The following is a 24,351-nucleotide window of genomic DNA, read 5'->3' as shown; positions in this document are numbered from 1 at the left end:
TTCTATGGAACTGGGTAGGGACCATGCCTATCAGCACCTGGCTTCATTGGTGCTTTGCATACTGAGCAATTCAAAGACACTAAAAATAGAGCAGCCTTCCTCTCTGAGCACCCAGAACATTACAACCAAGCAGAGACTCTCATCACCTGTTAATCACTACCTCTTTAGCAGAATAGAAGGACCACAGCATGAAAATGAAGCAAAACTGCTAAGCCCCTGAAGCTGTGAAATCACTAGCCTGTGCTGCTATACCCATTGGTGCTATTAACTGAAGAGATAAAACTGTAGATATGAGGAGCAATTGCCCAGAGGCAAGCTTCCGTGTCTTCTTGATTAGGTTCATTCAATTATGTTGTCGTAATTGCTCATGTGCTCAAGCTCATTAAAGGAAAAATAATATTGCTTTCCTGCAGGTTGTGCGCTTGAGATTCAAAAAAGGGATGCTATGGGTACACCTTTGAGATACTGCCCAACAGAATGAAAGAGCAGCTACAGCTGATCAGAAGAGAGGCAGGCTATTTCCCACGGCTGCAGGATTCTCAGTCTCACCGCAATCTCAGTGCCAATATTGCCCATTTTATTCTAAATCCCTGGTCAATTTTCACCTGAAAAATCATTCAACCTCCTCCCTCAGGAGAAACAGAATTTTGTAATTAAACAAAACAGCTCAATTTAAGAGCACCAGGAAGCAGATCTTTAGATGTGCCTTTACCTTTACACTGTGAATCTGTAACTGATACAGCCCAGAAAGAGGCTTTACTCATCCAATAATGACTCCAGAGTACTTCTGAGCAAAAATCCTCTAGTATGCCAAAGTCACATTGCACATATAGAAGCAGTATGACTTTTGCAGAAGATACTATATGGTTATCCTGACAAGCAAAACACAGCCACTTCGTAATAGGAAATATAAAAATAACTACCAATGCTAACCCTATCTTGACCAAAAGAAAACTACTTCTTCCCAGAATGTATCGCTATCCTTAAATTAGCGGTGCATAATTTAATTGAAAACACAACAGATTTCCCAAGCACAAGCATTATTTGTGAACGTCAGGTAAGAAACAGAGCGTGGCATTTTAGAGAAAGAAAGGTAAACAAAATCTCTGTCCTCTACAAAGAAACTGAAGGCCATACAACAACTCACCCTTGAGTGATTAATGTCTGCTACTGAACAAAATATAAGGCTGTAAAAACTTGCTTCAATTGCATCTGCTACCGTTATCAGTTTGTTCAGGTACAAATGTTGTACAAACATATCTTTTTCTCTCAAAAACACACAAAAATACAGTAAAAGGTCACGGGAACAGATGGCTCACAAGATGTACCTACAGACATAAAAAAGAACTTGAAAATCTTCTCCTCTCACACACAAAAAAATCCTCATCAAATGGATTTGGTGAGGCCAGGCCATAACACAGATTTGTAGTATTTCCAAGAAAAGTTACTTTTTTTCCCCTACATAGAAACTCCTGTGCTGTTTTCAAACAAGAAAAAAAAAAAAAGACTCAAGAAAATCTTTAAATGCTTTTCAGAAGCAAGCATTATAAATAACCCTTTGGTTTTCCTCTTAGAGAATTCTCCATCTGCACTGATAAATACTACTTTGTTTTGTATGTAGCATTAAATGCACAATCACAGAATTGTAGCAACTGGAAGAGACCTCTGGAGCTTCCCCAATCCAACTCCATGCTGAAGCAGGTTCCTTACATCAGGTTGCACAGGAAAACGTCCAGGTGACGTTTGTCTTGAGTATCTCCAGAGAAGGAGACTCCACAGACTCTCTGGGCAGCCTGTTCCAGGGCTCCGTCACTCCCACAGTAAGGAAGTTTCTCCTCATGTTCAGATGGAATTTCCTGTGTTCCAGTTTGCATCCTTTGAATCTTGTTCTGTCACTCAGAACCACCGAAAAAAGCCTGGTCCCATCTTCTTTCCTGCCCTTTAGATATTTGATAAGCATTGATAAGATTCCCTTTCAGTCTTCTCCTCTCCAGGCTGAACAGCCCCAGAGCATTCAGCCTTTCCTCATAAGGGAGATGCTCCAGATCCCCATCATCTTTGCGGCCCTATTCAGGGCTTTCTTTAGAAGTTCCCAGACCTCCTTGTACTAGAGAGCACAGAGTTCCAGATGTGGCCACCGCAGGGCAGAGCAGAGGGGGAGGATTACCTCGCTCAACCTAATGGCCACAACTTTTTAATGCACCCCAGGATACCATTGGCCTTCTTGTCCACAGGGGCATGCTGCTGGCTCATGGCCAACCTGTCGTCCACCAGGATCCCAAGGTCTTTCTCTACAGAGCTTCTCCAGCAGGTCATCCCCTACCCTGTACTGATGCATGCGGTTATTCCTCCCCAGGTGCAGGACTCTGTACTTGCTCTTGTTGAACCTCATTAGATTCCTCTCTGCCCAACTCTCCAGTCTGTCCAGGTCTTGCTGAACAGCTGTGCTGACATACAAATGTGTACCGTAAGACAACTTGGTCCTTAGCAAGTGCACCCTCATACGCTCAGTCCCACTTTCTACATTGTCGAGGAAGATGTTGAAGCGCATCAGTCCCTAGACAGACCCCTGGGAGTCTACCCACTCATCTACCCCACTCATCACTGGCCTCCAGCCAGACTTCGAGCCATACACCACAATCCTCTGGCTGCAGTCATCCAACCAGTTTTTTATCCACTGAACAGTCCACCATTCAAATCCATATCTCTCCAATTTAGAGACAAGGATGTGGTGGGGGACCATGTCAAAGGTCTTGCACAACTGTAGATAGACAACATCAGTTGCCCTTCCTTTGTCCACCAATGCCATCACTCCATCACAGAAAGCTGACCACTTCCTCATCTCACATGTGCCTTAACATCTCTTCCAGGAGGATCTGCTCCATGATTGTCCCAGGAAATGACATGAGGCTCAACAGTCTGTAGCTCCCCTGGTCTTCCTTTCTCCCTGTCTTAAAAATGGGAATGATGTTTCTCTTTTTCCAGCCACCAGGAACTTCACCTGTGTCTCGCTCCAATTTACAGGAGGGAGAAGGGGTTCTTTCAATATATGTATACCCGATGGCGAGATTAAGACACAACGGATCAAATGTTAGCCCGACCAGTTTATTACAAATCCCAGTAGCTTATGGAGATGGGGAAGGGAAGGTGGGCAATAGAAAAGAAATAAAAAAAAGCAAGGAGTCTTTGTAGAAAGCAAGAGAGATAGTCACCACCAGGGGTCCAGTGTTGTTTGTAGTGCTGACGTTGATCTTCTTGGGTGATGGGTCATCAGGGCTTGTTGTTCGGTTGCCAACCGCTTTGGTTGACGACAACCTCCAGCAGCAGTACGAACTTATTTATAAGTCCAAAGTGGTCGAGTCAGCTCTCTTTGGAGTGACAGTTAGTGGTTGAGTCAGCTCTCTCTGGAGTGGCAGCTTCTGGCTTTGGGATCTCAGCAGAAAACCCATCTTCCGGGCCTTGCCAGCAGATAAGAGGGAGCAGGGAGGTGCCCACCCGCATCCTGTTTTTCACAGGATACGTTGGTATCATTCCCCAGTCTCACATACCAAGCTGGCGCTACTTGGTCACAGGCCAGATCTTCTGCCAGTAAACACTCCTGAACACTCTCTTCCTGGGGCAAACAGCCCTGAAGGAAATGCTTTCAAATGTTCACACGGTGATGTTGATTGCCACACGGTGACACCCACCATTTGCCTCCTTGGTAAGTCAGTTAGAGTCTTATCACAAAACATACCTCAGAAAGCAAGCTTTGAGCCAAAAGAAAAGAAGGGTTCAGACAACCTGACAGCCATGACTGCTCAAAGATGATGGACAGGGGCTTGGCAACCAATCAGCCAGTTCCTTCAGAACCCCAGGATGCATGTCATCTGCCCCCATAGACTTGTACACATTCAGCATCATGTGAGGTGGTCTCAGACTTGCTCTGGTCTCACAGTGAGAGGGATTTTGCTCCCTCCTAGACCTAGAGGTTCAGGGACACAAAAGACGTGAGAAGTCTGACTGCCAGTAAAGACAAAGAACTCATTCAGTAGCTCAAGCTTATCCAGGTCTGTTATAGCCAGTTCTCCTTTCTCATTTATCAGAGGGAGTATACTCTCCTTCACCTGTCTCTTCTGACCAACATAGCTGTAGAATTCCTTCTTGTTATTTTTCACATCCCTCACCAAGTGCAGCTCTATACACACTTTGGCTTTTCTGATGCCATCTTTGCATGTCTGGACTGCTTCCCTGTATTATTCCCAGGTCACGTGTCTCTGCTTCCACTGTGTGTACATGATCTTCAATTTGATGAGCAGGTCTTTGCTCAGCCATGCTGGTTTCCTACCTCCTCTGCTTAATTTCTTATGCTGGGGGACAGAAAGCTCTTAAGCTTTCAGAAAGATATCCTTAAAGAGCTGTCGACTCTGTTCCGCTTCTAAGTCCCTAAGGACAGTATCTCAGAGGATCTCATCCAATGCAATTCCTTAAGCAGCCTCGAGTTCACTTTCCTGAAGTTTAGGGTCCTGACTCCACTCTTTGCCAGGTCCGCATTCGAGATCATAGAGTATAATAATAATAGATAAAGAACTTGACCAGGGCATGGTCACTGCAGCCCACGGTACCTCCAATCTCAACCCCTTTACTGATCTCCTACGCACTGGTGAGCATCAAGTCCAGCAACACTTCATCTCTGGTCCATCCGTCCAATACCTGGACCAGAAAGTTATCACCAGTGGACTCGAGGAGTCTCCTGGATTGGTTTCAGCTCACTGTGCTGTTTTCCCAGCAGATATCTAGGAGTCCTTTCTTCTTTGTAAGAACAAGGTCCAACAGCACACCTCTCCTCATTGGCTCCTCTATTACCTGTGTCAGAAAGTTATCTTCAACTCTCTGCAGGAATTTCCTGGACTGTGCCTCCCTAGCAGCACTGCTTTTTCAGCAAATATCAAGGTGCTTGAAGTCCTCCATGAGAAGCAGTGCCTGTGATCGTGAGGCTACTAAATACTTCATAAGAACTTTAATTTTTTATAAATGTAGTAGAGTATCCAAATTTTTTCTTCCAATGAATTTTGCAATGTAAAATAGAAAGGAAAACTTGGAAGGAACAACAACAACAACAAAAAAGGTGCTGAAGAAAGGGAAACAGCTGAAACTACACATCTGAAATTCTGCATATGGAACAAAACTGTTTAAATATTCTGGCTCAAAAATACACTTAGCATCTTTGAGTGGGATTCTGAAAAATAACTTAGGACTCATTTCTGCAACATTTAAGGCTTTCCATGCCTCAGTGCACTCAGTGCTTTCATAAATACTACATCAGAGAATGATTATTTATTTAAAAAAAAAAACAGTCAGTAAAACATTCACTTTTTTCTCTTTTAAATAACCAAAACTTCCTCTTTCAGTTTTCCCATAAAGGTTCCTTTTGCCACAGACAAAACATTTCTAATCTTTCAACACCGATTCCCCAGAAGAGCAGAGAGAGGCTATTTGCCTAGGGGAAACCCAGTGGTCATACCCATGATGCGTACAGGCTAAGGTTCTCAAGGCAGAAGTCCTTCCAAGTCCATTCTATTTGCTCTGTTATTAAGTTCACATTACATATGTGAAGTCTTACCCATTGGGAAAGTACTTATTCACTGGACACTGTTGGACATGTAACTAGAAACTGCACTCTCTCCAAAAACAGCAGTAATATGAGTAAAAAAAAAAAAAAGCAGTTGTACCATTGTATTAGTCCGTTCCGCACCCGCCACCCCCACCCCCCAAGGAACTACTGATCTTTCTTCTTTAGTAATTAAAACTTAGTATTTATTGCTGCCGTAACCAGAAGTGTCCCTGCAATAACACAATACTCAATCAGCTGCCTTTGCCACATAATAAAACAGAACTATCCCCATTACCAATGCAGTCAGAAGTGCTGTTCCTGATATATAAGTTAACTGAACTGAAGCAGAACTGCTTCCCTGCTGATCCATATAATAAATTCTAATTCATATTTCTTTGAAGCTAGTGCAACATATTGGCCAAGAAACAAGCACAGAACCACTGAGTCAGAAGGTAACAGACCTTACCCTAGTTCCGGCCTTCAGTTCAGCACAGCACAAAGCAGGTGAACTGTTTGAGCAGATATACTGGTACTGGGGGGAATCCTCAATGACAGCTGTGAACACTTCCAAAAAAGCTGCAAATCCACTCCCTAATCTGAAACTCTCAGGGTGAACGCTACCGATATAGCAGCCTTCATTTCAGAGAAAAGCAGAATAAATGCACATGATCTCTGCTCCCTAAGCAATCTGGATAACAAATACATTAGTCACTGTCGATTACACTTTTTAATTACAATGGGCGCATCTCAAGGAAGCAAACTAAGCAACACAGGTCTCTGACTATCTCTGTGCAATAGCCATTCTAGATCAACTACTGGATTTCTAAAAATACCTGGTTTTGATGGTTTATTTAACTTCCATTTTTAAGGAGTTTTATCAAGATACATAATGATAAGTAATTAAATGATCTTAGTTACTGTGAAGTTAGCTACAAACATTTTTCCATTCCATCAGAAGTATGGTATCCCGTCAGGGATAGGGTCAGTGTACGCGCCCCCAGACTGGGTGTTTGAAGCGCTTCAAAGCCAGACCCGTAATTTCTAACACACAACTTGTGCTCTAAAGGATGCAGGTATCAGTATGAGTTGGTTCTGGTTTGGTTTTATTATTCTCTAATTTTTATAAAGTTATTATCAAGCAGAATTCCCCATGCCTTGTTTAAAGCAGATACATATCATCAAAAAGGGATTAAATTGAGGCGAGGAGGTAGCTGCATACACAGTTTATTTGTCAGCAAGTGACAGTCTCATGTAAGCATTCAGAAAGTAATTCTTATTGTTGGGCTGAGTAAGAAGAAGGAAAATGAGATGGGAGGTTGGAGGAGCTGGAGCAGGTCCAAAGAAGGGCAACAAGGCTGGGGAAGGGCTTGGAGAATATGCCCTGGGAGGAGAGACTAAAGGAACTGGGGCTGTTTAGTCTGGGGAAGAGGAGACTGAGGGGAGGCCTTATTGCTCTCTTCAAATACCTGAAAGGTGATTGCAGTGAGAGTGGGGTTGGTCTCTTCTCACTGGTGACAGGACAAGGGGAAATGGCCTCAAGCTGCACCAGGGGAGGTTTAGGTTGGATATCAGGAGAAACTTCCTTACAGAAAGGGTTGTTAAGCACTGGAATAGGCTCCCCAGGGAGGTGGTTGAGTCACCGTCCCTGAATGTGTTTAAAAACCATCTGGATGTGGTGCTCAGGGACATGATTTAGCAGTGGGTTGCTAGAGCTAGAGTAGTATGGTTAGGTTGCAGTTGGACTTGATGATCTTGAAGGTCTTTTCCAACCTGAGCAATTCTGTGATTCTATAGTTGTATGGGGGAGGGACAGTGATGCCTAAGACCAAAAGGAGCATGCTTAGCTAGAAATAGAGCTGAAGGGTCAGTCTGGGAGCCCTACAAATAAAAGAGTTTCATGCACAAAAACGGGTTTTTAGAGAGGAGTGAGCACACAAGAGAATGTGCACCAGAGTGTCTAACATGTACAGAAGGGGAACTGTGGCAGCTAAATCAAGCCCACAGAGAAAGATGTCAGCAGAACTACAGCAAGTCTTGTGCAGTGATGGTGGTTGCCTTAAACATCTTTAGAACAGAGATGCCCAAAATTTCATTTATGCATACTTCAGATTTTAATGCATATGTTTGTGAAGAGATTCAGAATATTCATGACTGAAGAGCTTTACTCTTGAATAAACACACTAAGAGCATTTACAGTATAATCCGTACCCAGCAACACAAGAGTCCTATCTCATTCTCCTAAACCAGGGTGAAATCTCCCACACCTGAGAAAGCACTGTCTCATTCATGCTGCCTCACTTGGGTAGAAGGAATTAGTTTCAGTGGAATTGCTAAATCTCTTCTGTGAAATCTGGACAAAGGATGGAGATCACAGATACCACAATATTCTCGAAAACATGCCTTTCCTCAGTCTGATTCTGCTTATATATTGAAACACTAATCCATCCAGTAAATTTACACAGACATATTCCTCCCTCACAAAGATTCTTTCAAACACAACCATTAAAGCACAAGAAGAACCAGCGGAGGAGTCAGCTCCGCTCAACATGCATGCTCTACGGTCATAAACCAACACACAAACGGACACAGCTGTCTCTGGTTTTAAGAGCTCAGCTTGTTATCACTATAGTTATCCCCTGCTCTACAAAAACCCCAAGACAAACCACTCTCACAGAGGGGACAAAAGCTGTGCCAGTGCCCTTGCACAAGGGCTTGTTTTCTCTGCGCCATGCCTCCCCCTCCCCAGTGAGAGCCTCAACCCTTCAGGAAGGGCAACCTTCCTTTGGAGGGGAAGTGCTGGCTCAATAGTCGTGTTCAGGTCAGTCAAGTCGCAGGAGACCCGAAGTGCTTGCAGTTATACATCCTGGGCAATATAATAGCAATCTGACACACAATACCTCATGGGTCGAAGAATAAGGCTTGAGCAAAGAGAGTATGGCAGGTCAGCCCCTAGACAAGGTTCCTTCTAAGCTAGACTCCATCACATGGATGTCCCACACTGGGATCTGGGCTTTGTCTTTTCCTGACAAGCAGCTTCTTGCCTCATCTGTCACAGGGAGCACATAAGGGCTTTAGTCCCTTCTGTCAGGGGACAAAGAAATGAAACATGTATGCAGTAAGGAGGATGAAGCTTGCTTCTCAAACCTTTATTTCACATCTTTAATCTGCCTCTTGCCAAAGAGAAGTAGGTCTCCTGCAGACTCAAAGTGTAGCTAGTGGCACGTCACACTTTCCTATCAGTGACACTTTGAAAAACTAAACTCTTCAAAGGAACTAGTAGCTGAGCTCCAGATATCAACAGCAGTTCCTTTCCCTTTAGGACTACCACAGAACCAAGCGACTGAGCTCCCAATCAAAAGCACTGAGCTTTCACAAAGCAAACAAATGATATCTGTTCCAACAAAGAGCAGATGTTTTCTCAGGCAGCCTGTAGGCAAGCACCTGTTTGCATTCTCTCTCTTCCACTGTATGTGTACAGTACAGGGCTCAGGAAATGATAAGTGGACTACCTGTATTCAAATATGCATTTTCCTGAATTAATTTCCTGCCCGACAGTCATACATCAAGATCTGAAACCATTTCATTTTTAAAGCAGCCTCTTAAAGTGATTTGTGAGGCCCTGTGGTTACTCAATTTTTGTAGCATATAAAACTACACTAGACTGAATTAAAGACAGAAATTAATGGGTGCCATGCAGAAGTAAAACAGCTCAAAGAACTTATGTCTGCACAATCCTGGTGGCAAAGTTGTGCTTTTCACAGAAAAAACCTTACTTAAAATGCAGTCTCCCATCCAGGGTAACGATGAAGACTATTTAATTGAGTAAGGTCATTCCTTATATATCCTGATAGAACAAGTGTTCAGTCCCTATGAAGTGAAAAACATATTTGGGTTCCTCCTGATTAGGATTCTTCTGAGTAGACTCAATATTATTTCATTTCAGATGCCAGCAATACCTACTAATGGACAACTTCTCAATTAGCTCCACATCTTGTAAATGCTGAAGTTCACAGGAGATGCATTCCTTCCTGCCTGGCCCAAGCACCTTGAGAAGTCTGACTTTCAGCATGAGAATCAAGAGAAGATGAGTTCTTACATTCTGCCCAACCTGGCAGATGCTACCAAGCCCCTCTGGACTTGCCACAGTGCTCCATTGCTGCAGATCCACTGTTAGGCAGCTGCAGGGTGAATCAGTTATATTTACTGAGAGGAGAAGGTTTGGCTCAGTCATATCTGCATGCTTCACCCCGTCAAGAGCTTCTGGATATCCCACGCACGAGGGGCTCACCTGCCCCAGTTACACAGACCACCTGAGACCGTGACCTTCAAAGTAGTTCAGTTGCTGAACTACTATCCAGCTAATCTATGCAATTAAATGAATAACTGCATGAATGAATTTGAATTTCCTATGTTTTGAAATATTACTGAGAAAATCTGCACCTCTAATCCGTACCCTAAATCTCAGAATTATTTACATATTTGTAGAGTAGATTGCCACAACTCGTTATATTTCTGATGATACTATGAGTTTAATCAAAAGAACAATTAAGTCATTCCTTCTACCAGCATCTCTTTTCAGGACAGAAAACAGGCACTCTTCAGAAAAGCCTCCATCCATTTTGGCAAGTGCTCCAGCTCCTCTGCCCATGGCAATCATTTCACCTGCTAAGAGCAAACAGTTTCTGAGCAGTTCCCACTGAAGTCAGTTACTTCCTCTATTTCTCCCAGGCATGCCTATACTCCCACACATGGGGAAACACTGATTGAGCCCTTCAAGGGTCTTCATTAGCTTAAGGAAAAAAAGCAGCATGTACTATCTTACATTTCAACCAAAATGAGAGTATTTTCTTTTTTCTTTCTTTTCTTGAAAGCCTTTTGTTTTGGTACAGAAACAGAGAAGTCAAACAAGTCAACTTCAGGTACAAAAGGTCCCGGCCAACAACTATCATCAGAAATCTTTCAGATGCCATTGTATTAAACAGACCACAGAGATTTCAGAACTCCTTTAAACACTTCTATAAACACAGTTAATGAACTCATTGCAACTGATTTCTTTTGTTTATTTTTAAGGTTTTCTTTTGTGGCTTTGGTGTTCTTCCATTTTCAAAAAGTGATCAGATTTGTTTTCACCTTCCATCCAATTTTAAGAGTAAAGGCTAAGTTACCAGGACCCCCAGTTCACAGCTCTACCCTTCATGACAGGTATATCAATTTTCAGCCTTTAGACTTAATGTCAACCTGCTATTTGCCAAACGCTCATTTTTGTTCTACTGGTTTGTGGCATCAGAACATGCACAGACAGAATTTCCATTCAGCAGCCTTCTCTACTGACCAAAGACTGCTGCTAATCATGTTCTCATCAAATACACTATGACTACTTCATTGGCACTCCCATGTCAGACGCCATTTTATCAAACTTCCCTTCTGCTGCCATCTGTGCCATCACACAGCACCAAAATGGAACGGAATACTGATGGGAAGGTTCAACCTCTACTGCCATACCACCAACATCTACCTCTGATGCTGTGAGTCAACATAATAAAACAGGAGGTATTACTTTTGGAGCACTTCCACTGGCCTTATTTCAGGCCTTGAATGACATTTTTACTTTACTTAAGCTAATGTATGACTAAATGGGGAAAAACAACAACAACAACAACAACAAAACTATTTGCAGCCTTTTTTGCTGCTTGGAAAAGAACAAACTAGAGGCATCAGAAATACCAGTATTTCCAGTATTACCAGGACAAGTATTGAGCTGTAAGAGATGGATGAGTATAAGGAATCTGAATAGCACCTGAGGAGAGCTGAGCAGGACGAGCAGGCAGGCAGCCTTTGCTCTGATGGGTATTCTGTCCTGGAAGGTGATCCCATCCCTACAAGTGCATAGCACCACATGACTGATTTTTCAGCTCTATGAAAACTTGGTGCAGCACAGGCAGAGCAGAATTGTTACTAGGACAAACGGAAGCGAAACAAGGTACAAATCTGAGGTTGTTCTGCACATTTCAGACAATTATGTTGTTATCAAAGGTCTCTGCAGACCTATGCTGTTACAAATCACAACTGGAGAAGAGAGTGCTGAATTACAGCATAACCACCATGCCACCACGGTGCACAAAATACACGTTAGTAGGTGAAGGTCACAGACATCATCAACCAAAGAGGAACGGCAGGCAGAAGGGAACACTAGCACCACTGGGATCAGGAGGGAAAGCAGAACCCAGCCTGCAAGGGCAGCCTCAGAAATGCCCTTGTTTAGTTTAGCAAGCAACAACCAAAATGGAGAATTGCTGTTCTCTAATGTTAATTTGGCTGAAAAGTAGAAATATCAGTGAGGGAAGCACATCACCTGAACTGAAGGATTATGCAGGCATTATCAGCTAGCCATGAATAAAGTCAGGGCAGAAATGAACAATTGCATTGAGCCAAATGAACAAATGAGATTCTGGGACAGTTTTCTTGTCAGTACAGGAAGCATGAAGCCTCAGCTATTTCCAAGACAGTCAGTGATGAAGTTTTTAAGGTCACTTAGTAACACCATCAATTGCTGCGGCTGGGGAAAGATGTGACAACTCAGGAGGTCAAGCAAAAACATTTGAAATAGCAAAAGTATGGGCTAATGGTGCTAGATGCAGGAATATAGACATGCAGCTAACCGAATACGCAGGGCTACAACCATGAAAGCAGATCATTTGCATGCTAGATGCAAAGAAAAAAGTTATAATTTATGTCATAATTGATTTGTATTCTTGATTGTTGTGCTGTGAAAATAATTATACTATTTTTAAATTTTAATTGCTGGAAGAGAGCATCTCTTATATTTGCTATAAGTTAGATTACAAATTTTATTATAGCAAATGAAAGCAACTTTTCTGGTCCAAGCCATGCAAAAGTACTTTTCTGCAGTGACATAAGATGTCACTACTTCGCTTCTAGAGATACAATTGAAATTAGGTTTTTACATTCATTGTCCCATTAGCTAGGTGAAAGTTGTTGAGTAACTAATATCCCATCCAGACTTGAATTAATTACCATGCATTTTTTCACTCTATTAGAGCATTACGACATTTATGCAGAGTATGACAAAGATAAGAGAAGCACTTTTAGCTAAATTCACACTTCCCTGAGCACAGGAAGAAAAATAAAACAATTTCTGAGTTGGTATCAGGAGTGGGTCAGCTGCATATTCCTTACGAAAAGGCGTTTCTGAACGTCTCCCCCAGTAAAGTAACAATACTCTTGGCTTTATGAATCAAATTTACATTCACTGAACATCAAGGTACCCTCTGTATAACAAGAAAACCTCCACAGTAAACACAAACCTGGGATCTGAGCTAAACAGAATGGATCATGCCAAAACAGATTTAAAAAAACAACCCAGGAGGAATATCATTAGGTGGTCGCACTAGCAAGGATCACTGTAAACCTGTCTGAAACATTGGTTTAACCAGAAAATGCAATTTCAAGAATCTAGGTTAAAGCACTAAAAGGAAGCCTGCAAAACCCTGATAGAATCTGAATGCAGTCTTCAAAATGGTGGAGAGCTGGAGTAGATAGACTATTATCTGTAAGTCATTGAAGAGATTTAGACATGACTTAAAGATATTCTGTGTTTTCAAGTCTTTTTCTGGTGACAGGAGTAAAAGTTTTACTGGCATGTGTTTGTGAAATTACTGCAAACACGGAATACAAGAAGCAGATAAGTCAAAACAGTGAAAGGCAATTTAAGAAATAAAAACAAACAAAAAAACGTATTTGTTGAATTTCTGCTGCCATTGCTATCTGTCAGTGACACCATTTTCATTCATACCAAACAGAACCAGGAAGCTGAAGGGCTTCTCTCCTACCCTGAGATGCCATCAGGCAGCACAGCCTTGTGAGCAACCGATGAATAACTGCGAAGAACAGGCTATGTAACTGTTCTAAGTAAGGAAGTCACTAAGCATTTTCAAACACATAATCATTAATAAACAATAGCTTTACATATAGCCATGGACAAATATCTTTCTCTTCCTCTAAAGTAACTAATAAAAAGGTAGGAAGATGGAAGTTTGTCAGGTAACAAATAGAAAATAACAAGGGCTGATACCTGAGGAAACTGTTTTCCTATTTTGAAATGTCATACTGGCTAACACCATGATTTCTGGGGCATCTTTGCCACATGGTTCGCATGCATCAGCATCATTCATGAATCATTAGGAATTAGTACTCAAGTGCAATTCACAGCCAACACTATTTTGATCAGAAACATCCTTTTGGATGTCGATTATCACATTGCCTACTTGGCTACAAAGAACATTGCAGTAGACACTATTGCTTTGTATTCTCATCCTGTCCCGACAACTTTTTCCTTAACCCAGAAGGCATACAGCACCGTGCTACACTATCATCCTGCTCTCCTCCTCCCCACTGCTCTCCAGCACCCTACTCTTCCCACAGTGCTGAACGTGCTGGGGGACATCCCAGTGCCACACAGCCTCTCCTCCCACAGTTCTAGTGTTTTGCTGTTCAAAGAGCACTTGGCGACCATTGCTGAGTCTAATATAACAAGGCCTAATGGCTCCCTATAATACATTATGAACAAGCAAGCTAATTGTATCCAAGCAGAGATCAAGCATCTAAAACATGAGCAGCTCATACACTTCAGTGTTAAGAATAACAGCTGTAATGACAGTATGTAAAAATGGCCAAGGTGAAGTAAGTTTTCCCCTGTATCATCACTATCAAGTACAATATAGGGTTGGACTGGGGGATGGAAAGGAATAAAAAGCACATTTGGCGAATGATTAGTACCACTAGCGAGAAAAAGTACTACTTAATGCCAAAAAACATCAAGTAGGATACTTCTCATAAAAGCAAAATTACTCTACTTTGAAACTTTTTCACGTCCACCAGAAGAGTTGTCTGAAACAAAATCCAGCTGTGAGAATGTATCTAGTACTGACAAACATCAACCTACTATTTCCTTTACCTTACCTGGTAAATCAACACCTTTGTTAAAGAAAAAAAAAAGAAAGACCAGAAGATTCAAATGCCAACAAATCCAAACCTTCCTTTATTGTAAAACCTCTTTACTAGCAAGTATCAAACCACTTATTCATGTAATGATACCAGGAGGACAAAACAAATCACAGAATCATCCCATCCTCCCCACCGCTACATTCCCACAGCAGAAGCCTTACCTTCATCATTCTGAGCCAAGGAACTTGCTAAGATAGAAGCAACGGCAATCCCTACAGCTAACCACTTCCAGAGACAAAACTGCTGTAGCATTTTTTGTCAAACTTCACTCAAGCCAGATCTGAAAAAGAAAGATTTGATACACGCATTAGTCAACCAACTTATATAAAGGTGACTATAAACTATTCCATAGCTAAGTGTGCATATATGGTATATACAGCCCTTAATAGTACAACACTGCTTCTGTTAAACAAGCAAAGTTCATCTCAATATATATAAACATACATTAACTTGATAATCACGCATGCACAGCCTCCCAAGCAAAAAACTTGCATTTGCTTTACTAAGCCCAAATTTCCACCAAAAAAAAACCTTTATTTTATTCTTCCTGCATCAGCCTTATGCTTTACAGCACTTAGGAGAAGCGATGCTATTGGAGGGGTTCTGCTTATTAAAACTCATGTTCAATTGCACAAGTCAGGCAAGACTCAGTATTCATTCACACAGCCCAGCAGAACCTCTTCCAACAAAAAACATCACTGAATCCAGCTAATGACCTTCTCTAATCACGCTGTAAGTTTGTGGCTAGCAGAGGAGGAAACACAAAAACACCAAACTTTACATGTGTAAGAAAAAAATCAGAGGAATACACCGGTCAAGACAGGTCTGGATGAATCATGACATGTTTGGATGAATCCCTGAGAGTATTTAGAGTGATTAACATTCAAAAATTATATAAATCTTTGTTTTATTGCTCCATTAAAGAGAACTAACATATTTCTGTAGTCCATAACTGAATTATTTAAAAAAAATTCCTTCACATTAAAAAACATTGTGGCAAATACAATGAACTTCCTAGCAACAGAAGCATGAAATGGGGAGGGAGTTATAGCATCATAAGAACAAGCTGTTGTATAAAAAGGGTTTAAGTGCTGTCAGTTTTCCCAGGCAAAACACTTGACTCAGATTTCATTGCCAGTTTCTGGTTATAGCTTCCTACCGTAGTTACAGAACCACTGCATTTCACTGCAAGTCAAACAAACAGAGTTTGTTTCCCCCACTTACAGCTTTAGTGTCAACACAGCCTGATCCACCTCAGCAAGACGTTACTGAAGTTGTACTATCATGAACTGAGCTTACAGAAGAACACAAATGTACAGATGTGTTCTAATTCACACCATAAAACAGAACTTAGGACATGTGTGTTTCCTTCTGGATGGTGCTCAGCATTACACATGCCAGAAGAAAGCAGGATTTCCACTAACAGGTACGTTTCATTAAGTACTGGAAAAGATAAGAATTTCCCTAAGATCTGAATTTACTCAATACTCAATCAACACTGACAACATTTTGGTTAATACAAAGGACACAGTACTATGATAAAAACATATTCCCCTCCAAAAAAAAAAACAAAAAACCCAGACCCAAGCACGAATGTGTCGGTGCTGCGGAGGAAAAAGCTAGATGTATCAAAAAGGAAAGGAAGCAAGCTGTGATGTTTAATTAACTTGATTCAGAGGACCGTATTACTGAAAAATTTTAGCCTCCCAGGTGTCTGACACTTCCCCACACTAGAACAGGGAGATGTATTAGGCTCCTTTATGCAGCAAGTGGGGCTCGTTTTTAATTAGCAAAGACTGCAGAGATGAGAATCATAGAATGGTTTGGGTTGGAAGAGACCTTTAAGATCATCCAGTTCCAACCCCCCCCTGCTATAGGCAGGGACACCTCCCTCCAGACCAGGTTGCTCACAGCCCCATCCAGCCTGGCCTTGAATGCTTCCAGGGAGGGGGCATCCACAACCTCACTGGGCAACCCATTCCAGTGTCTCACCACCCTCGCAGTAAAGAATTTCTTCCTAATATCTAGTCTAAAGCTACCTAGCTAGCTGAGATCCCACTCTCCATTTGGTTTTCCTCATATTCAAAAATTTGTTATTCTAGGAAATGGAAGCTTTAGGCTCATAAGTACATTACCAGTAACTCAGTAAGTATGGAACTGCTAGAGGAAAAGAACAGCAAATTCTCAACAGGAAAAGAAAAATGGGAGAAAAAGAAAAAGGAATCTATTCCCTGAGGAGCCTGCTCAGGAGTTTTGTTCAAAACATTTTATTTTCTCCATTTTCATATCAAAATTATGAAAATGTTCACAGGCACAAAAAAAATTCTACACTCAACCAGAAAAATACTCAAATGAAAAAAAGAAAACAAGAGATAAGGTTTAGGGGAATGGCAATTTCTGGATTGTGTGCATTTAAAAAAGAAAAAGCTTCAATAAAGCTCTCTCTGGAGCACTTGGTGGAGGATAGTGCACAAGCACTGAGAAACACACCTACACCAATGTACTGAGACACAACACCTGCACACACATCCCCAGAGGAGCGCTGGTGGGAGTTACTCACTGTAGGTTTTTGCAGCTTGACTGCAGCGGACTGACAATGGCACTCCAAGGAGCAATCACATCTCCTCATCTTACTTCTGCTTTTTTTTTCATTATTATTTCTTACCAATGTAACTACTGAAATAGTAGAAACTCCAACCGGTCATCAAGTCACCTATACCCCACATCTCAACAAGTTTTAAGGGGAGATAAAGATGAATGGAAAAAAGAAACCTCAGAATATTGAACATCAGTTACCACATCCAAGCATATGGGATATATTTAAGACTCAGCAATGTTACATTGACCTTAAATACCTAAGATTTAAGCTAAGACAAGAACAAATGTAATTACAGCACTTAAAAATACTGCATTCATTTCAAGCTAAAAGGAGAAACATGGATTTAATTACAATGAACAGTATCAGGTCAGAGTAAAAAATAAAAAAAACAATGCAAATTTGTTCTTGGTATGAAAATAAAATTGGAAGTTACAGAAGTCATTTGAAATTGGGAACATGCTAGCATGAGTCACAGAATTGCAGGGGTTGGAAGGGACCTCTGGAGGTCATTGAGTTCAACTCTCACACTAAAGCAGGTTCCTTACAGCAGGTTGCACAGGAAAGCGTTTAAGTGGGTCTTGAATATCTCCAGAGAAGAAGACTCCACAGCCTCCCTGAGCACCCTGTTCCTCCACTCTGTCACCCTCAATGTAAAGAAGTTTTTCTTCATGTTCAGATGAAACTTCCTGTGTTCCAGTTTGCCCCCTTCAACTCTTGTTCTGTCACTGGGAACTACCAAAAAGAGCCTGACCCCACCTTCTTCTTTCCTGACCTTTAGATATTCATAAGCATTGATAAGATCCCCTCTCAGTCTTTTTCTCTCCAGGCTGAACAGCCTCAGGGCTCGCACTCTTTCCTCATAAGGGAGACGCAACAGACCCCATCATCTTTGTAGCCTGCTGTGGGGCTTTCTCCAGAAGTTCCCAGTCTTCGCTGTACTAGAGAACCCCAAACAGTGCTCCACCTGTGGACTCCCCAGGGCAGAGCAGAGGGGGAGGATCACCTCCCTCAACCTGCTGGTCACGTTCTTCTTAATGCACCCCAGGATACCATTGGCCTTCTTGGCCACAAGGGCACACTGCTGGCTCATGGGCAACCTGTTGTCCACCAGGACACCCAGGTCATTCTCTGCAGAGCTCCTCTCCAGCCCCTAACTTATACTGATGCATGTGGTTATTCCTCCCCAGGTGCAGGACTTTGTACTTGCCCGTGGTGAACTTCACCAGGTTCTTCTCTACCTACTCCAGCCCATCCAGGTCTCACTGAATGACATCACAGCCTTCTGGTGTGTCAGTCACTCCCCTCAGCTTTGTATCATCACTTGCTGAAGGGAGCATGCCATCCATTCATCCATGTCATTGATGAACATGTTACACAACACTGGACCCAGAAGAGACTTTTGAGGAACAGCACTAGTTACAGGCCTCCACCTGGACTCTAAGCCCTCTGAGCTCTGACAGTCAGCCAGTTTTCAATCTACTTCACTGACCACTCACCTATCCCATACCTCTTAAGCTCACCCACGAGGATGTTATGGGAGACAGTATTAAAAGCCTTGTGGAAGTCAAGGTACACAACATCCATTGCTTTCTCCTCATTTTGTGACATTGGTTTTCCTCCAGTCCATAGGCACCTCTCCCATTTTCCACAACCTTTTAAAGATGATAGAGAGTGGCTTGGCAATCACTTCTGCCAGCACTCATGGGTGCATCGTATCAGGGTCCATAGGTTTGTGTGCAATTAGTTTGCCCAGACAATCTCTGACCAGATTCTCCTTGATGAAGGAGAAGTTTTCCATTCCCCAGTCTCTCTTTCATATCTAGGGCGGTGGATTCCCAAGGGGCAGTCTTAGCAGTGAAAACTGAAGCAACGAAGGCATTCAGTAATTCCATCTGCTCAGTGACCTCAGTTACCAGGGCACCTACCTCATTCAGCAATGGAGCCACATTTTCCCTAGGCTTCCTTCTGCTATTGACACAGTTAAAGAAGCCTTTCTTCTTGTCCTGGACTTTCCTCACCAGATATAACTCCAAGTGGGCCTTAGCCTTCCTCATGGCAGCCCTGCATGCCCTAACTACATTCCTATATTCCTCCCACACAAAAGTACAGAGTCGCTGATGTGCAAATGCTAGCTGGGAGATGGAACAGGTACCATCATATATCAGAAATGTCATTAGAAACAAAAAATAAGCCTCTTATACAAGCCAAAACAGGAGATAAATTTGCTTTACAGTATGACAGCGTTCCTAGCAAGGTTAAAGCTCCAGTCTACTAAACTGTATATCCCAAATGTTTTATTTTCATTGCTGACACAATTACGTTGAACTGCCAACAGAAGGAAATAGTTGAAAATATTTAAACATGAGAACAGCCAAAAAAGCAGCTCCACCTCTAGTTTGTCCCAACACCATTCTTAACCAGTGGTGCTTCAGGCCAGCAGGCACCCTCATCCAGCCAGGCACGGCAGAGCACCCACCCGCTCCCCAATTTATGCACTATGGGGTGCCCTCCTGAGCATTCCCGTTGGCAAGCAGCTGGGACAGCATAGCACATGGCCATGTGGCTGTCGGGTTCCAGCACAAAGCATCCAAGAAGGGTTTTTGTTCTGGTGAGCTGGGTCCTGAGGCTGAATTGCACACCTGCAGAACATCAGCTGGGAAACTACAGGGCTGGAAAACACCTTCAGTTAAGACTTAACCAGAAAAAATAAAGAATTCCAGCTCAGGAATTAAGGGACATCCCAGAAAATCAGATGTCAGCCCACGAATACCCATGCCCGCTCACTGCACTTCCCAGACAGCTGCTGAGCCCCTCTCAGCCTTGGTTCACCATCAGCACGGAATGAGAGACAGCACAGGAGAGCTTACCTTGGAATTCAGCTGTGTAAGCTATTTACAACTCCAATTCACTGTAACTCCAAGTGAGAAGAACTGTGCAGAACTGTTTACTAAAGCCAAACATCTGCTTGTATGCTTTTCTGAAGAAGTTAAGCACATGCAAATATTTGGCTTAACTGGGGCGATACTGAATAATTTACAGTGCAAATACAACTTTTTCTCCAATTCTGCATGAACCAAAAGCCTAGAACACTATCACAATCTTTATTTTACTAACACTGTTTGAGCACCTCCCATATAAATATTTCCACCTATGGACTCCCTGGTATACCTAACCCCTCCTACATTAGCTGTAAGATCTTCATGTTATCAAACTAGGGCAAATTACATGGGTTTTGTTACTCTCCTTTCTCACTGGATCCTTTCAGCAACATGAAGATTTTTAAGACTGAATTTCAACATCAAACATGCTCACAACTCATTCCCGTTTCATGAGTGGAACCATTCTTCTTTACATTCAAGTACATTCCTATGTTTCCCCTTGCCCATTTTCCTCAGTCTCAATTTTCCCCCAACTCTGGTTCTTTTCTGCATCCTTCTGACAGAAATGACCATTTTTCCAAGGCAGTCATAGTCACCACCACAGCAAAGTATTTCCAAGCTGAAGCAGAGCATTGGTAATGGGAAGTTACTTTCCTCCATATTAGCTCAAAAGTAATTGAATCAAAAGTAACTGAAACTTAAGAGCAACAGCATCTCATCTAGGTACAGCTGATACCGTAGCTAAATGCAAACAATACAACTAAAAAAATAAAAGATTTATTTGTACTTTGATGCAGAAATGCTTTATTTCAATACTGCATACCACAAGCTGCAGTAACCGGTATTTTCCTACACTCCCACAATAATAAAGTTTTTTTATTATTATTTTCCTCTAAATATGGCAATGGCAGCCAATGTGCATATGGTCTGATTCACAGCAGGTGACATCTTGAGAGCACTTTTCCAATCCCCCTGCCAGCAGAACGTACTACAAGTGCACCATATTAACACTTGATGCAGCATGCTGTTAATTTCCACAGAAGAGAGAAGATTGCTAAGTATATGCATATTTGCTCAGAGAAATGTCAACTACAGTACTCAAAACAGACAAAAATCTTTGACAGAATAACTGAGAAAGGGCTGGAGAGAGAGTTTTGTTTCTTGCTTCCTCTGTTAGTTCCATCTCTTAACTTATTTTTTCTATTTCTGAGAAGTAATCCAGCTAGGAGGGGGATTACATCCTCTTTATCATGGGTGAGTAAACAGGATAGCAGATTTAGTCCTTACAAACCCAGGTTTTTAATGCAGAAGCCAAAATGCCAAACCTCTGCATCCACTTAACCTGCCAAACAACACTGTTCACACAGGAGGCTGCACCTGCTTATCCCAAAGGTGTCTGCAAGTTCAGGCCTGCGTTACACTGATGTGCAAGTCTGCTGCCTTGCAGATATAGAAAGAGGGGTAAAATATCCTAAAGATCCTTGCTTCCTTGTCAACAAGCTTTAAGAAATAACATTGACTGCTTGATATAAGAACATTAAAAATAGATATAATCTACATTAGAAGTATTTAATTTAGTTCTCCTATAGGCTTCACCTTTACAAAATGTACCCACAATGCTTAAATTGTACATGAAAGTATTTTACTGGTTAATAATAGAAATACAGTTTGATATAAAGGTACAAAATAAAAGATCAGTTTCACTGCAAGACAAGTATTGGACAACATCCCAGAAACCTCTCCATTTCCCCTCTGCTGGAGCTGACTCTCTCCAAGGACCACTCACTGGGCTCTTGTGAGGCAGCTTACAAGTATTGGGGCTGATTGAGGCAGAGCAGTTTTCCTACAGTTGCACTCCATCTCACAGGCCACATAAAAACAAATAAAGTTCAGAAGAATAAGAGGTGTCCTTCTGCTTTAAGTTCCTCTGGAAACATTGAATTTTCTATTTAATAACATAAAAGCAGTTTGCTCTTAAACCACATCTAATTGCCAATTATCCTGACAAACAAACCCATCCAGAAAGGTTCTTGAGTTGTCTGTAGTCCAACTTTCAGTGTTGCTCCCAGCAACTACAGGCCTAGGCAGATCTTCGTGGAGACGGCACAGCTCAGCACGCTCTCACTCTAGGAGTTTTGTTTACCTCACTCACAGGAAGTAAAACCATGGTCCTCCACTGCTGCTGCTTGCTGGAATTAATTCCATCCCATTTTGAATGGTTGGATGGAGCATTCATCTACACACTTTCCATGCTTGTGTATGTGGTTACTGGTGGAAGTGGTACAACAGCATCCTATAAAAACAGACGTTCCATGATGGTACACACCAATGATTCAGGTCAGGCAACCCTCTTGCACACCTTTGGGATAAGCAGTACCCGCCTTTCCTCATTTCTCAATATTTCTCAGATGGCTCAACAACGCCCATCACAAACTGATATACTGAACAAAGAATTGAGGTCTTCTCTAGGCATGTGCAGTAAATACCAACTTCATATGTACCTTGTTTACTGTGTCATTCCATTTTTTATCAGTTATCATATTCTGCTACACACTTACCAGGCATTTAAGCCAATAAATTATTTAATCCATAAACCAAGCACTCCAGCAAGTTTCAAGACATTAAACAACTCCATATAATCAACAGCACAACTGTTTAGACCTCTCTTGTGTATCACCAGAACGTTGTGACATCATGGATATCTGAACTACAGCCTGCTAACAAAGTCACAAGCAAGACCTCCATCATTTTGGCCACATACATGTGGCTGAAACACCCTGTGTTTCAAGCCTTGTCTAGTATAACTTGCCTGTGCTGGCTTGGCCTGCCCTTCAGTTTCGTTCTGCTCCCATCTAGCTAATATCTAATAGGCGATTATTTCTAGGAGATCAAGTAGTTCAGCCAGAATGGTGTATTAAGTATTCACTGTAGCAATTAACAAAGTCTTCCAGTAAAAATAAGACACTTAAAAAAAAAACAACCAAACCCAAATAAAAGCTACAAAGAACGGTTTTTATTGCTTCTGTTTCAACATCACAAAATTAATGCATTATTTAGAGTAGTAGTTAAAAGCAATAATAGAGCATTCTCAAATTTCAAAAAAAATGTCAGTTATGGTAAAGAGAACTGTTGGAATAGTTTCCTGTATCGTTTTATAAAGGAAAACAACAACATTGTTAGTTTAAAGACTTCCAGGCAACAATCTCCTTACACCCACAGAGGTCATCCAAGCGGCACTACTTTGGTGCTGACTGCAGCAAACTGTGGGATGGATGGGCAAAAGGAATGGATGGAGGCACTGAGATGCCGCAGCATTCCAGAGATGGACATTCCTTACATGCCAACAGGGCGGGATCATGTCTCCTAACCTCGTCCTACTCACTCCCAGCATCCTGCCTGCTATTTTTGTTGTTACAAAGCTGACATTTCTGTGAATTTCATGAAACTTGGGAGTTCAGAAGGCATTAAGCTGAGCTGGAGAAGTTGAAGTGAGCCTACAGGAAGGCAGCAGAACTCTGATGTTCACTGACACCTACAGAGTGTATGCCTGAGTCAAAACATACCCACTGGGAAATGATCACACGTTCAGTAGTAAGATAAGGGAACAGAATAAGTTTCAGAAAGAAAGGATTAAGATATCTCTTTTACCTGAAGTAAAATGATTTGATCCTAAGTTCAGCACCGCTGGTCCTGATAGAAAAAAAATAATTGTTGATGCTGACCCTCACAGACAGCTACTGCCAGACTGTATTATACGAGTGGAACAAAACGCATGCACAAGTTCATGATGGACAGGTAGGCAATGGCTTGCTCTATTCAAGGACAAGAAAGTCATGCCTATCCATTTCGGAAGGTGCTCTGACCACAACACCTAAAGAAATAGTTTGGCCACCTAGAAACCTGGCATGGGTGAGCCAGAAAGCTGCCAGGATGACTGTTAGCACCTCCAAACAGCCCGTAGCTTGGAAATGGTCCCACACAATGCACACTGCTAGGTGCTGCTCAAGTTGGACAATAACACACATCATCCCTAGAGAATGGAGAAAGGACTGCAATTTTGGTGCAGTCAGGAGAGGCAGTTATTGGGAAGCAAGAGGAGATGTATTCATGCAGTGTGCATCAAAAAGATGCCCTGAATGGGAATTATGGCTGAGTAGCACCAAATGATGTGATGTGCCCACTCCTATTATTATGTTCTCCCTTGCACAGAGAGACAAAATGCAAAACTGCAGGAAGCAAAACTTTAAATCAGATGA

At 42.0% G+C, this 24,351-nt stretch overlaps 1 protein-coding gene across 24 annotated transcripts in view; it reads right to left on the bottom strand.

Moving 5' to 3' along the window:
• The window catches only part of PCDH15 (protocadherin related 15), a 736,955-nt gene that overhangs the window by 314,943 nt on the left and 397,661 nt on the right, over positions 1–24,351 (bottom strand). For 23 of the 24 annotated variants that reach the window (XM_021381881.1, XM_021381890.1, XM_021381879.1 and 20 more), the window contains one exon: positions 14,779–14,897. The exons of the other annotated variant lie outside the window; for it this stretch is intronic. In XM_021381881.1, coding sequence (XP_021237556.1) covers positions 14,779–14,869 — 91 coding nt within the window. In that variant the 5' untranslated portion in view covers positions 14,870–14,897. The remainder of the gene's footprint in view (positions 1–14,778; positions 14,898–24,351) is intronic. 24 annotated transcript variants of the gene reach the window in all.

Source organism: Numida meleagris, unplaced genomic scaffold (assembly GCF_002078875.1).
Source record: "Numida meleagris isolate 19003 breed g44 Domestic line unplaced genomic scaffold, NumMel1.0 unplaced_Scaffold119, whole genome shotgun sequence".
Taxonomy (NCBI): Eukaryota; Metazoa; Chordata; class Aves; order Galliformes; family Numididae; genus Numida; species Numida meleagris.
Note: the sequence above shows the minus strand (reverse complement) of the source record. Positions and strands in the feature narration are given on the sequence as shown.